Consider the following 12,949-nt stretch of genomic DNA (forward strand, 5'->3'; position numbering starts at 1 on the left):
AAACTTTGTTTAAATGTATTTAACTAAGGTATATGTAAACCTCCGACTTCAACTGTAGCTTTCACCTGGTCAGTCTGTGTCATGGAAAGAGCAGGTGTTCCTAATGTTTTGTACACTCAGTGTCAGTTATGTATATGAAAGTAGTCAAAAGTTCATGTGGATAATTCCGAATGAGTCGTGAATAATGATGAGTGAGGAGGTTAGACTCACAATTATCATAACCCTCCTCCCCCCAATATAAATGCTACCTCCCCTGTCATTGTAATGGTGAGAGGTTAGCATGTCTAATGATATTTGTGCATCTGTAACTTTCTCACTCATCATTATTCACGATTCATTCAGGATTATCTGTAATCATGGTAGCATCCACATTAATGTAGAAGTGTTTAGAAACCTGTATTCTTGTTTACAGTAAAAGGGACTCAAATAGCACAATACTTTATTTACCATTCATTTCTATTGGGCACAAAATAACGTGAAACACAACCAAAACAAACAGCAAATGCATCCAACAAATGTGTAGAGTCACATGCTTGATGTAGTCATTGTGTGCTATGAATGTGGGACCAAAGGTAATGTGTCAATACTTTTGGGCCCCTAAGATGGGGGGACTATGTTCAAAAAGTGCTGTAATTTGTAAATGGTTCACCCAATATGGATGTAAATACCCTCAAAGTAATTCTGACACTCTACACTTTAACCTCATAGTCATTGTAGAATTTATACCCCAATACTTTTGGAGCTCAATGTAGACTCAATGTTTTCTAAAATGGGAAGAGGTCTGTCCATGATAAGGTGTCGCTCTGCTTTCTTGACATCTAAATCAAACAGACAGGTCCTACAGAACCTAGTTTTGTCTCACCTGGACTACTTCCCAGTTGTGTGGTCCTATGCGACAAAGAAGGACATTCCAGTTGGTCCAGAACAGAGCAGCACGAATTGTACTTAGATGTACACAGAGGGTAAATTTCAGTGGTATGCATGTATATCTCCCTACTGGTCTTTGTGCGAGGTGTTGATGGGTTAAAAGTTCCGAACTGTCTTTTCAAGCAGTTGGCACACAGTTCGGACACTCATCGGTACAACACAAGACATGTAACCAGAGGTCTCTTCACAGTCTCCAGGTCCAGAACAGAGGCTGGGAAACGCACAGTATTAAATAGAGCCATGACTACATGGAACTCTCTGCCACCCCAGACAACTCAAGCTAGCAATAAAACCAGATTCAAAAAAACATTATGGGACCAGGGGACTGTAAAGAGACACAGACATGTTTATATATTTTGTACTGTATTTTGCTTTGTATTATGTATTGTGTTATGTATATTATGTATTTTATTTGTTGTCTTTTGTTTGGACCCCAGCAAGGCAGCGGCTAATTGGGGATACAAAGAAATACTAAGAGAAAGCAGTAAATACAGTTCGGATGGTCACTGGCCCTTTAAATACGCTCGGTCTTTTCCGTTGTTTTCTGGCGCCACTCTTCATCGACCCCCTTTCACTGCGGCTCAAAAGCTGAGCGGACTGGCCCGCTTCTCATACAAATCACAGCTAGCTTTCATTGTGAAATATATATTTTTAAAAACACTTCTGTCGGCTTTGTGACACCGCCTGCTCCTTCGCAAATGCAAGCAATTAAATGCGTGGTGGTCGGCGACGGGTAAGAATCTCAATCTCAACGTAGAGATATTTTTCTCATCCTTTCTGTGTGTGTGATCAGTGATGCGGTCATGGATGGGAGATGCAGTGTGTAGGAAAAGGGGCTGGGGCTCTCTGTTATATGGGAAGTCTTCTTTCTAAGCATTCACTTGGAAATGCACAGCTAGGTTATACATTTTTTTTTTAAAATCCGTTCATTTGTGGAATGTTTGTAATATCATGCGGGATGTGGGATGTGTAAAATGTACACTTTTGTATTTTTACGCTGAGAAAACGCCCAGGCTGTAGCGATGCTATGGGAAACACCTACTCGCGTCGTAGGCCGTCGGAATTAGACTTCATCAGTGACGATGCGGGCTAAGGAATCTCTAGGCGTTGTTTTATAAGAATCTTAATTTACAGACGTTTTTTTTAACATGTGTGATAATATAAATAATCTATACAGTTATAGTTTTGGCTGCCTTCATGCACGATCCATAATTAACTATCACGCATAATGAATGCATTTACAGTATTTGGGGGTTTGGTATTAAAAACAGCTGAGTAGGCCTATGTAGTTATTTTACTATCGAAAGAATTGATCTGATCCTATATCTGAGTTTTTCTGTACTAGGCTAAATGTTGACATCTACAGTGCCCTACTAATGCCACATCCCTTTTGGAGGATTTCTGATGACTAGGGGTCATTAATCAATTAATGACATCAGTGCATTAGCATAATGTGTTAAAATTGCATCTGCTAATCAGTCATTCCCAGAGCAACCAAGAGACCTTTAGTGGCCTGCGATCACAAAAAAAGCATTTTTTCATTACCCCTCCCTCTTCCCCTCTCTTCCTATTCACACACACACACATTCTAACACACACCATTCATCCCCTACCCTGCCATGCCACCATCAATCTGTTCATATCATTTTGAGATGCAGGATACACATAATCATAGACACACACACACACATCACTGTCACCAACCCTTCCTGTATTGTGGGTTTGTCGATAACAGGGATGGGGGCAGTAGGGCGTGAGGGTGGTAGTATGTCCCCCAGGCAAAGTGAATGTAGGCCAGTGTCTGTGTGACACTTAAACTGAAAGAGAGAGAAGGGCAGAACCACACACACACGCTGAGTATCAGCCTACCTAACTCAGCAGCATTTTTTTTGTCTCGTTATTGGACTTGTGTTTTTCTATAGCAGTGAGTAAGAACCCAATATCTCTCTCTCAGGGCCGTGGGTAAGACCTGTCTGCTGATCAGCTACACCACCAATGCCTTCCCCGGAGAGTACATACCCACTGTGTGAGTACACACACACACACACACACATAGATGTGAGTGAGTGAGTGAGTGAGTGAGTGAGTGAGTGAGTGAGTGAGTGAGTGAGTGAGTGAATGTAAGTCTGCTTTCCTCTATGTAGTGTTTGTGTTTCTGACAAGTACATTACATAGAGCGGGCATTCAGAGATAAATATATTTTCCTATCTCCCTATCTGTCTCACTAGCTTTGACAACTACTCTGCCAATGTGATGGTAGATGGGAAACCAGTGAATCTGGGTCTATGGGATACAGCAGGACAGGAAGACTACGACAGACTCAGACCACTGTCCTATCCACAGACGGTAAAACACACACGCACACACACACACACACACACACACACACACACAACCCATTACATTTCTGTGAAGGATTGATTTGCAATCTACCATTCCGCAGCAGAGCTTTTCTTCCAGTCTGTCCCATGTGGAGTCAGGTGATTCCGTGGTTGGTTGATCTCAGTGGTTTCACCCTAAGGTCTGTCTCTCTATGGTTCTCCCCAGGATGTGTTCTTGATATGCTTCTCCTTGGTCAGCCCGGCCTCCTTTGAGAACGTCCGAGCTAAGGTCAGTACTGAACCTTCCTGCTCACAGACACAGGAACAAGGGACCTGCCGAGCCTGACCTAAAGAAGCACATCTATAGCTCTCCCTGGTTCATGTTCTGTAGCTACAGTCCTGCATATAGAGAGAGAGAGTTTGGCCATTGTGGTTTCAACCCAAAAGCATTACAATGCTCTTAGATGACATCACACACCTTTCTGTTTGTCAAACTCTCTCTCTCTATATGACTGGTTCAAAATGAAGATTCACTAATTGGGATGTTGTGTTTTTAAAGAATGGGTGAGGTTATTTCAGCAGTGCCTAATTGTGTTCTATTTTATTATACTATTCTGCTCTACTATAGCCATAATAGTCCTATAATCCATCTATGGCCCTACAGACTAGATTAGAGGTTTTATTTCAATAGCTCTGTTCCACCCAGCCTTGCTCTCCATCTTTGACTTTTGATCTAATGACCTTTACCCTCTGTCTCAGTGGTACCCTGAAGTGAGACACCACTGCCCCAACACCCCAATCATACTGGTGGGCACCAAGCTGGATCTGAGAGATGACAAGGACACCATCGAAAGGCTGAGGGACAAGAAGCTGTCCCCCATCACCTACCCCCAGGGTCTGGCCATGGCACGGGAGATAGGTCAGTCTGTGTGGGTGTCTGCTCATCTATGCCCACATTGGGAAGAGCCATTGGTGGTGGTCTTGGCAGATTTGGATTCTGTTGTTAATACGCTATGCAAGTGACGTGTGGTTTTCCAGGAAGTAGCCTTGTAGTTTAAAAAAACAACTTTTGTAGGCTTTTTGCATGGTCTTCAGGGCAAAAACGTAATAAAAGGCATCTGGTAGAAGTAAATTCATCAACAAACATAAATAGAATTTGATGTATATATTTTAAATTATCGTTTTTTCACAAATGTCATGATATAATCGTGAAGCCCGTTCAAAAGATTAGGGGACATGATACGGAAGTACAGCGGAAGGGGCGGTTACTTTCACAGGGTTTTGCTCTAAGCAGGAAGTGACCCGCTGTGTGAGATGATGTCAGATTGCCGAGTCTGGGATAGTGCGAGATTGTCAATTAAGCCCTTTATCTTCTTACCCAGAGTCAGATGTTTTTTTGTTCTATGTTTATAGATGTGAAATAAGCGTGTTGTTGTTTGTGTGTGGTGGTTAGGTGCTGTGAAGTACCTGGAGTGCTCTGCCCTGACCCAGCGAGGGTTGAAGACTGTGTTTGACGAGGCCATCCGCGCCGTGCTCTGCCCCCCACCCGTCAAGAAGAGGGGCAAGAGGTGCACCGTGTTCTGAGGGCTCTCATTGGTCCAGGAGAAACAGCCAATATGGCGGCCATTGTCTGGTACTACTAAAACATCACCATAATGACCACAACTTCACTTCGGGACAAATCTTGACTTGAGACACCACGTAACGGCAATTTAACTGATGTTTGTGTAAATAACGCATTCATGTCAATGGAATATTTGATCTTAAGTTAGGATTTGGCCCGAAGAGAAAGAGAATTACTGGACTTTTTTTTTTTACAGTGGGAAAACGATTTGATCTGGTGTAAAGATATGCGTCGTCAAGTTTCCATTTGTCTGTTTTCCACAGAGGAAAGTACTCCTCCGTGGACAGTTAAAGTGTCTACTCTCACTCATACAACCCTCCTCCCTCTCAGTCTTGTTTGCTTGAGTTGATACAGCACTCAAAACAGCCTGTACTGTGAATATGTGGCTCTGGGTTGAAGTTGCCCTTAGTTACAGATCTAGGATCAGCGTACCCACCTCAAATCCTAACCTTCACCATTACGGGGAGAAAAAAAACACAAAACTGACCTTAGATCAGTGTTTAGGGTCAATTTCACCCTACTCTGTGAAGTGAATAATGTGATAAACAGACAAGCATGCCAAAAGTGGGGGCTGTACAACCTTGCTGCCTGAGTAATGCCTCTGATGGAGGTGCCTGCATGGGTCTAAACAATCTGTCTTCATTTTCCCAATGTCCTTTGTATATGTTCATTTGCGCGTGTGGGTGTGTGTGTGTGTGTGTGTGGGAGTGTGTGTGTGTGTGTTCGCATGTCACTGTATGTGTGAGAGAGTAAAGTTTCAAGCAGTGTCAAGTTTTTGGTACTATTTCGTATTGTAGTGATACACAAGACTTTGCAACAAACTGTCGACTCAAAAAAAGAAAAGGGAAATGGACGATCACAATCGTGGTCTGTTTTATGTGTTAACCAAACTAAGTCTAGTAATGTTTAAAAAAAATAAAATAAAAAAACCTTTGGAGGAGGAATTAATTATGGATATATCTATTTATTATGTACCTGAATATTTAACTCTTTAATTCCAGACAATTCAAAATAAAAGGATAATAGTAACTCACTTTGACTCTAGGAGGTATCATATTGCAAACATATATAATTAATTAACCAGTGCATTTCTGTGGTGGTTGTGGACCTGCAGTATAACTGTATGTCCCACTCTGGTGGTGAGATACAGAACTGCAGTCTTCTCTGTCATGACGTTATTGGTTGGCATAGCAACTGTGGTTGAATAATGTGTCTCTGAGCCTGTCCAAGGTGTCAATCAATACTGGCTTTGGGTAGAAGTTTTCCTCAGGCGCAGATCTAGGATCAGCTTACCACTACTCAATCCTAACCTTAACCATTAGGGGGGATTTGCAAAACTGGTCTTAGATCAGTGTCAAGGGGTAACTTCATCCTATTCCTCAATACTGTAAATCAGAATTCTGAAAAGCTACTAAAACTACTACTGCATGGATATGAACTGGTGATTCGAGCCCATTGTTATTAAGAAGAAAGCTTTTTTAATGCACTGGCAATGTACTGTAAGATGACTTGTATAATGGTTTAATTGTTTGTCTTATTTTTTATGACTTCACATGTCAGTGTCGTGATATCTTTCAATTTTGTATAATAAATACAAATGTATATGTAACAGGTTTTTTGTGTCAAATGTCCTGAAGTGTACTAGTGTCTAAATTATTTTATCATTCTTTGCAATGTGTGTGGGTTTTCAACTTCAGCAAAAAAACACATCTCCCTGCTCCCAGACCAATTTGATTGCTTTCTGTCAAGATAAAGTTCAAGTCTGGTTCTTCTGCATTCTTACATTTTTCTGATTCTGATTAATGGAGCCATGACTCCAGTCCAAACACTCCACTCTTCCCCTATCACATCCATCAGTTGTTCAATCACAGCCACTCTCCTCCTGGTCTTGGTCTAACACCACACCTTGTACAGGTACAGAGTAAACACACTCAACCAGTACATTTTCCCTCTTAGAAACATCAATACTTCTAGAGTAACAATAGTGATCTCTTATACTCTGCAGCTCAGTCTGTTAGTGTCAGCTCCAACATGGCAACATCTGTGGATCCCATTAGTTGTCAGATCTGCTGAAGGATCATGTGGCTTTTCCTTGTGGACACAGCCACCGTATAGGCTGAAATTAACGACTGCTTCGACCAGGACAATCATAACCCTAAACCTCAACTACATCTCGTAATGTAAATTGTGGAAATTGAGAAAGTTGAGGTGATTAAACTGCTTGGAGTAACCCTGGATTGTAAACTGTCATGGTCAAAACATATTGATACAACAGTAGCTAAGATGGGGAGAAGTCTGTCCATAATAAAGCGCTGCTCTGCCTTAACAACACTATCAGCAAGGCAGGTCCTACAGGCCCTGGTTTTGTTGCACCTGGACTACTGTTTAGTAGTGTGGTCAGGTGCCACAAAGAGGGACTTGGGAAAATTGCAGTTGGCTCAGAACAGGGCAGCACGGCAGGCCCTTAAAAGTACACGGATGAGTTAACAATAAATACATGCATGTCAATCTCTCATGGCTCAAAGTATAAGAGAGACTGACTTCATTACTACTTGTTTTCGTAAGAGGTGTTGACAAGCTGAAGGTACCAAGCTGGTTGTTTATACTATTAGCACACAGCTCAGACACCCATGCATACCCCACAAGACATTCCACCAGAGGTCTCTTCACAATCCCCAAGTCCGGAACAGACTATAGGAGGCGCACAGTACTACATAGAGCCATGGCTACATAGAACTCTATTCCACAGGTAACTGATGCAAGCAGTAGAATCAGATTTAAAAAGCAGGTAAAAATACATCTTATGGAACAGCGGGGATTGTGAAGTAACACAAACGTAGGCACGCACACACACACACACACACACACACATACACACACACACACACACACACACACGATAACATACGCTCTATACACACACGTACACATGGATTTTTTTAGTTGTAGCTATGTGGTAGTGGAGTATGGGCCTGAGGGCACACAGTGTGTTGTGGATTCTGTAATGAATGTATTGTAACATTTTTTTAATTGTATAACCTTGCCTTAATTCTTCCGGACTCCAGGAAGTGTAAGAGCTGCCTTGGCAGCAGCTAATGGGGATCCATAACACAAATACAGCTGCAACCAGTGCAGACAGACCTTCATCCCTTGGCCTGTTCTAAACAGAAACACAAATAGCTGAATTGGTGGAGAATCTGAAGAAGACAGGACTCCAGGCTGCTCCTCTTGCTCGTTATTACGCTGGACCTGAGATGTGGCATGTGACACCTGTAGTGGGATAAAACTCAATGCTTTCAAGTCCTGTCTAGTGTGTGTGGCCTCTTTCTGTGATACTCACATCCAGCATCACTATGAAACTCTTGCCTTTATGAAGCACAAGCTGGTCCAAGCTTCCACACAACAAAAATCACTGAAGCTGGAGACTCATATCTCTCTCACTAACATTAAGCATCAGCTGTCAGTGCAGCTCATAGATTTATTTTTTTGTTCCTTTGCATCCCAGTATCTCTACTTGCACATTAATCTTCTACAGATCTATCAGTCCAGTGTTTAATTGCTATATTGTAATTACTTCGCCACTACGGCCTATTTATTGCCTTACTTCCCTAATCTTACCTCATTAGCACACACTGTATATCGATTTTTTTTTCTATTGTGTTATTGACTGTAAGTTTGTTAATTCCATGTGTAACTCTGTGTTGTTGTTTGTGTCGCACTGCTTTGCTTTATCTTGGCCAGGTCGCAGTTGTGAATGAGAACTTGTTCTCAACTGGCCTACCTGGTTAAATAAAGGTGAAATAGAAGATCTGAGAGAAGATCTGCTCTCGTCATGACAAACTGCTTGATATTTACTGCCGCAACGATCAGCAGTTTATCTGTTATCTGTGTACAATGGATGAACACAAAGGCCATGATACAGTCCCAGCTGAATCAGAAAGGACTGAGAGAGAGGTCAGGACAAAACTCATTACTGTTGCTGCTTATTCACATTATTACTGTGAACATTTTGAAACTAGTAGTCACTTTCTGTATGACAATAAAAATAACAATGGATAAGATAATTAAGATAATGAAATCTATTCTGGAGGGAGAGCGATAAGAAAGAGGTGAATCATCACATTGTTACTGAAGTGCTTTCAGTTATGGATTTTTTCAATAACTTTGCCACATTTCCCGATGTAAGTGGTATATTTTCAAAACTCTAAACTGATAACACTTGTAATGCCCACTATCTTATGTTTAGAACCTTTGATTGTGTATTCTTTGGGGTTTCACACATCTTTCACATCTTTCATCCAAAATCTACTTTTCTCTTAAAATACCATGAGAACATTTAGTTATATCACAAATACAACAGATAATGATAGGCTCACCATTTAGTCAGATACCAAAATATACAAAACTGTAATTTTTTTAAAGTGCTGGTTAGAAAGACTAATAGAGGGTCACCATATAAACTCAGCAAAAAAAGAAACGTCCCTTCTTCAGGACCCTGTCTTTCAAAGATAATTTGTAAAAATCCAAATAACTTCACAGATCTTCATTGTAAAGGGTTTAAACACTGTTCCCCATGCTTGTTCAATGAACCATAAACAAATAATGAACATGCCCCTGTGGAACGGTCGTTAAGACACTAACAGCTTACAGACGGTAGGCAAACTTAGGACACCAAAGAGACCTTTCTACTGACTGAAAAACACCAAAAGAAAGATGCCCAGGGTCCCTGCTCATCTGCGTGAATGTGCCTTAGGCATGCTGCAAGGAGGCATGAGGACTGCAGATGTGGCCAGGGCAATATATTGCCATGTCCGTACTGTGAGAAGCCTAAGACAGCGCTACAGGGAGACAGGACGGACAGCTGATTGTCCTTACAGTGGCAGACCACGTGTAACAACACCTGCACAGGATCGGTACATCCGAACATCACACCTGCGGGACAGGTACAGCATGGCAACAACTGCTAGAGTTACACCAGGAACGCACAATCCCTCCATCAGTGCTCAGACTGTCCGCAATAGGCTGAGAGAGGCTGGACTGAGGACTTATAGGCCTGTTGTAAGGCAGGTCCTCACCAGACATCACCGGCAACAACGTCGCCTATGGGCACAAACCCACCGTCACTGGACCAGACAGGACTGGCAAAAAATGCTCTTCTCTGATGAGTCACGGTTTGGTCTCACCAGGGGTGATGGTCGGATTCGCGTTTATCGTTGAAGGAATGAGCGTTACACCGAGGCCTGTACTCTGGAGCGGGATCGATTTGGAGATGGAGGGTCCGTCATGGTCTGGGGCAGTGTCACAGCATCATCGGACTGAGCTTGTTGTCATTGCAGGCAATCTCAACGCTGTGCGTTACAGGGAAGACATCCTCCTCCCTCATGTGGTACCCTTCCTGCAGGCTCATCCTGACATGACCCTCCAGCATAACAATGCCACCAGCCATAATGCTCGTTCTGTGCGTGATTTCCTGCAAGACAGGAAAGTCAGTGTTCTGCCATGGCCAGCGAAAAGCCTGGGTCTCAATCCCATTGAGCATGTCTGGGACCTGTTGGATCGGAGGGTGAGGGCTAGGGCCATTCCCCCCAGAAATGTCTGGGAACTTGCAGCTGTCTTAGTGGAAGAGTGGGGTAACATCTCCTAGTAAGAACAGGCAAATCTGGTGTAGTCCATGAGAAGGAGATGCACTGCAGTACTTAATGCAGCTGGTGGCCACACCAGATACTGACTGTTACTTTTGATTTTGACCCCCACTTTGTTCAGGGACACATTATTACATTTCTGTTAGTCACATGTCTGTGGAACTTGTTCAGTTTATGTCTCATTTGTTGAATCTTGTTATGTTCATACAAATATTTACACATGTTAAGCTTGCTGAAAATAAACGCAGTTGACAGTGAGAGGACGTTTCTTTTTTTGCTGAGTTTAGTATATGATTTAAACTTGACATGCACAATTGTTCTAATCATTTGTATCCATTGTCAGGTTGTGAGCATGTTGAGAAATATGTCAGTCTTACAATTTCATTATACCGTATACAGAACATACATAGGACATCAGAAATCGGATACTGTAAAGCAGTTGGCTACCGTAAAAACGTTGCATGGTGTTACATGCCATTTATTTGTCATTTAACTCTGAAAGTGTAAAATATACACTATTTTCAGCGAACATAGGAGTCCCACTATGCTGGTGATAAATGACACTTTTGAATGTGTTAAAGATTTAACTCTGTTGCAGAGTTCCCCATTTTACTCTTAAAGTGTTCAAATGAACTTGATTGTGGTGTTTGTTTCCATAGCTTTACTATAGAGTAGTACACAACACCCACAGTGCCAAAAATAACACTTGATTTAGAGTAGACTGGACTCTCTTTGCTTAGTGCTAACGTTGTTACACTTTCTCAGTGTAAGAAATGAACACACGTAGTGTTACAGTAAATCATTTTGGGGTTTTGTTTTAACAATGTATGGTCTTAAAGCAAGGTGTCAAACTCAATCAGTACAAGGGCCATATTTCTCGCATGGAATAGTCTTAATTTCTCAGGATAAGAATAGACTGACAAGTTTCAGAAGAAAGGTCTTTATTTCTGGCCATTTTGAGCCTGTAATCGAATCAGCAAATGCTGATACTCCAGATACTCAACTAGTCTAAAGAAGGCCAGTTTTGTTGCTTCTTTAATCAGAACAACAGTTTTCAGCTGTGCTAACACAAATGCAAAAGGGTTTTCTAATGATCAATTATCCTTTTAAAATAAACTTGGATTAGCTAACACTGTTCACCTGACTTAGAATTCCTCACAATCAAATGTCGACCGCATTATCTACAAAGAGAATTCTCTTCGATTATAATCACAACCGCATATATTCCCCCCCAAGCAGACACATCGATGGCCCTGAACGAACTTTTTTTGACTCTATGTAAACTGGAAACCACATATCCTGAGGCTGCATTCATTGTAGCTGGGGATTTTAACAAGGCTAATCTGAAAACAAGACTACCTAAATTCTATCAGCATATTGATTGTGCTACCCTGGCTGGTAAAACCCTGGATCATTGTTATTCTAACTTCCGCGACGCATGTGTATCTATTCCCTCCACAAGGCCATCAAACAAGCTAAATGTCAGTATAGAGACAAAGTAGAGTCGCAATTCAACGGCTCAGACACAAGAGGTATGTGGCAGGGTCTACAGTCAATCACGGATTACAAAAAGAAAACCAGCCCCGTCGCGGACCTCGATGTCTTGCTCCCAGACAGACTAAACAACTTCTTTGCTCGCGTTGAGGACTGTACAGTGCCACTGACACGGCCCGCTAACAAAACCTGCGGACTCTCCTTCACTGCAGCCGACTTGAGTAAAACATTTAAACGTGTTAACCCTCGCAAGGCTGCAGGCCAGACGGCATCCCCAGCTGCATCGCCAGAGCATGCGCAGACCAGCTGGCTGGTGTGTTTACGGACATATTCAATCAATCCTTATCCCAGTCTGCTGTTCCCACATGCTTCAAGAGGGCCCCCATTGTTCCTGTTCCCAAGAAAGCTAAGGTAACTGAGCTAAACGACTACCGTAGTGGCTGTTCATCATGAAGTGCTTTGAGAGACTAGTCAAGGACCATATCACCTCCACCCTACCTGACACCCTAGACCCACTCTAATTTGCTTACTGCCCCAATAGGTCCACAGACGACGCAATCGCAACCACACTGCACACGGCCCTATCCCATCTGGACAAGAAGAAGACCTTTGTGAGAATGCTGTTCATCGACTACAGCTCAGCATTTAACACCATAGTACCCTCCAAACTCGTCATCAACTTGAGACCCTGGGTCTCGACCCCGCCCTGTGCAACTGGGTGCTGGACTTCCTGACGGGCCGCCCCCAGGTGGTGAGGGTAGCTAACAACATCTCCACCCCGCTGATCCTCAACACTGGGGCCCCACAACGTTGCGTTCTGAGCACTCTCCTCTACTCCCTGTTCACCCACGACTGCGTGGCCATGCACGCCTCCAATTCAATCATCAAGTTTGCAGACGACACTACAGTGGTTGGCTTGATTACCAACAACGACGAGACGG

The 12,949-nt window shown here is 42.6% G+C and overlaps 1 protein-coding gene across 1 annotated transcript; it reads left to right on the forward strand.

Annotated features, from left to right (window-relative positions):
* Positions 1 to 1,498: 1,498 nt before the first annotated feature.
* LOC139376770 (Rac family small GTPase 3b) lies at positions 1,499 to 6,481 on the forward strand. Its single transcript, XM_071119685.1, has 6 exons — positions 1,499 to 1,660; positions 2,882 to 2,953; positions 3,156 to 3,273; positions 3,475 to 3,537; positions 4,008 to 4,167; positions 4,702 to 6,481. The coding sequence occupies exons 1-6, from the start codon at positions 1,626 to 1,628 to the stop codon at positions 4,830 to 4,832; spliced, it is 579 nt and encodes a 192-aa protein (XP_070975786.1). The 5' UTR covers positions 1,499 to 1,625; the 3' UTR covers positions 4,833 to 6,481.
* Positions 6,482 to 12,949: the final 6,468 nt, after the last annotated feature.

This window comes from Oncorhynchus clarkii, chromosome 20 (assembly GCF_045791955.1).
Source record: "Oncorhynchus clarkii lewisi isolate Uvic-CL-2024 chromosome 20, UVic_Ocla_1.0, whole genome shotgun sequence".
In the NCBI taxonomy this organism is placed as follows: domain Eukaryota; kingdom Metazoa; phylum Chordata; class Actinopteri; order Salmoniformes; family Salmonidae; genus Oncorhynchus; species Oncorhynchus clarkii.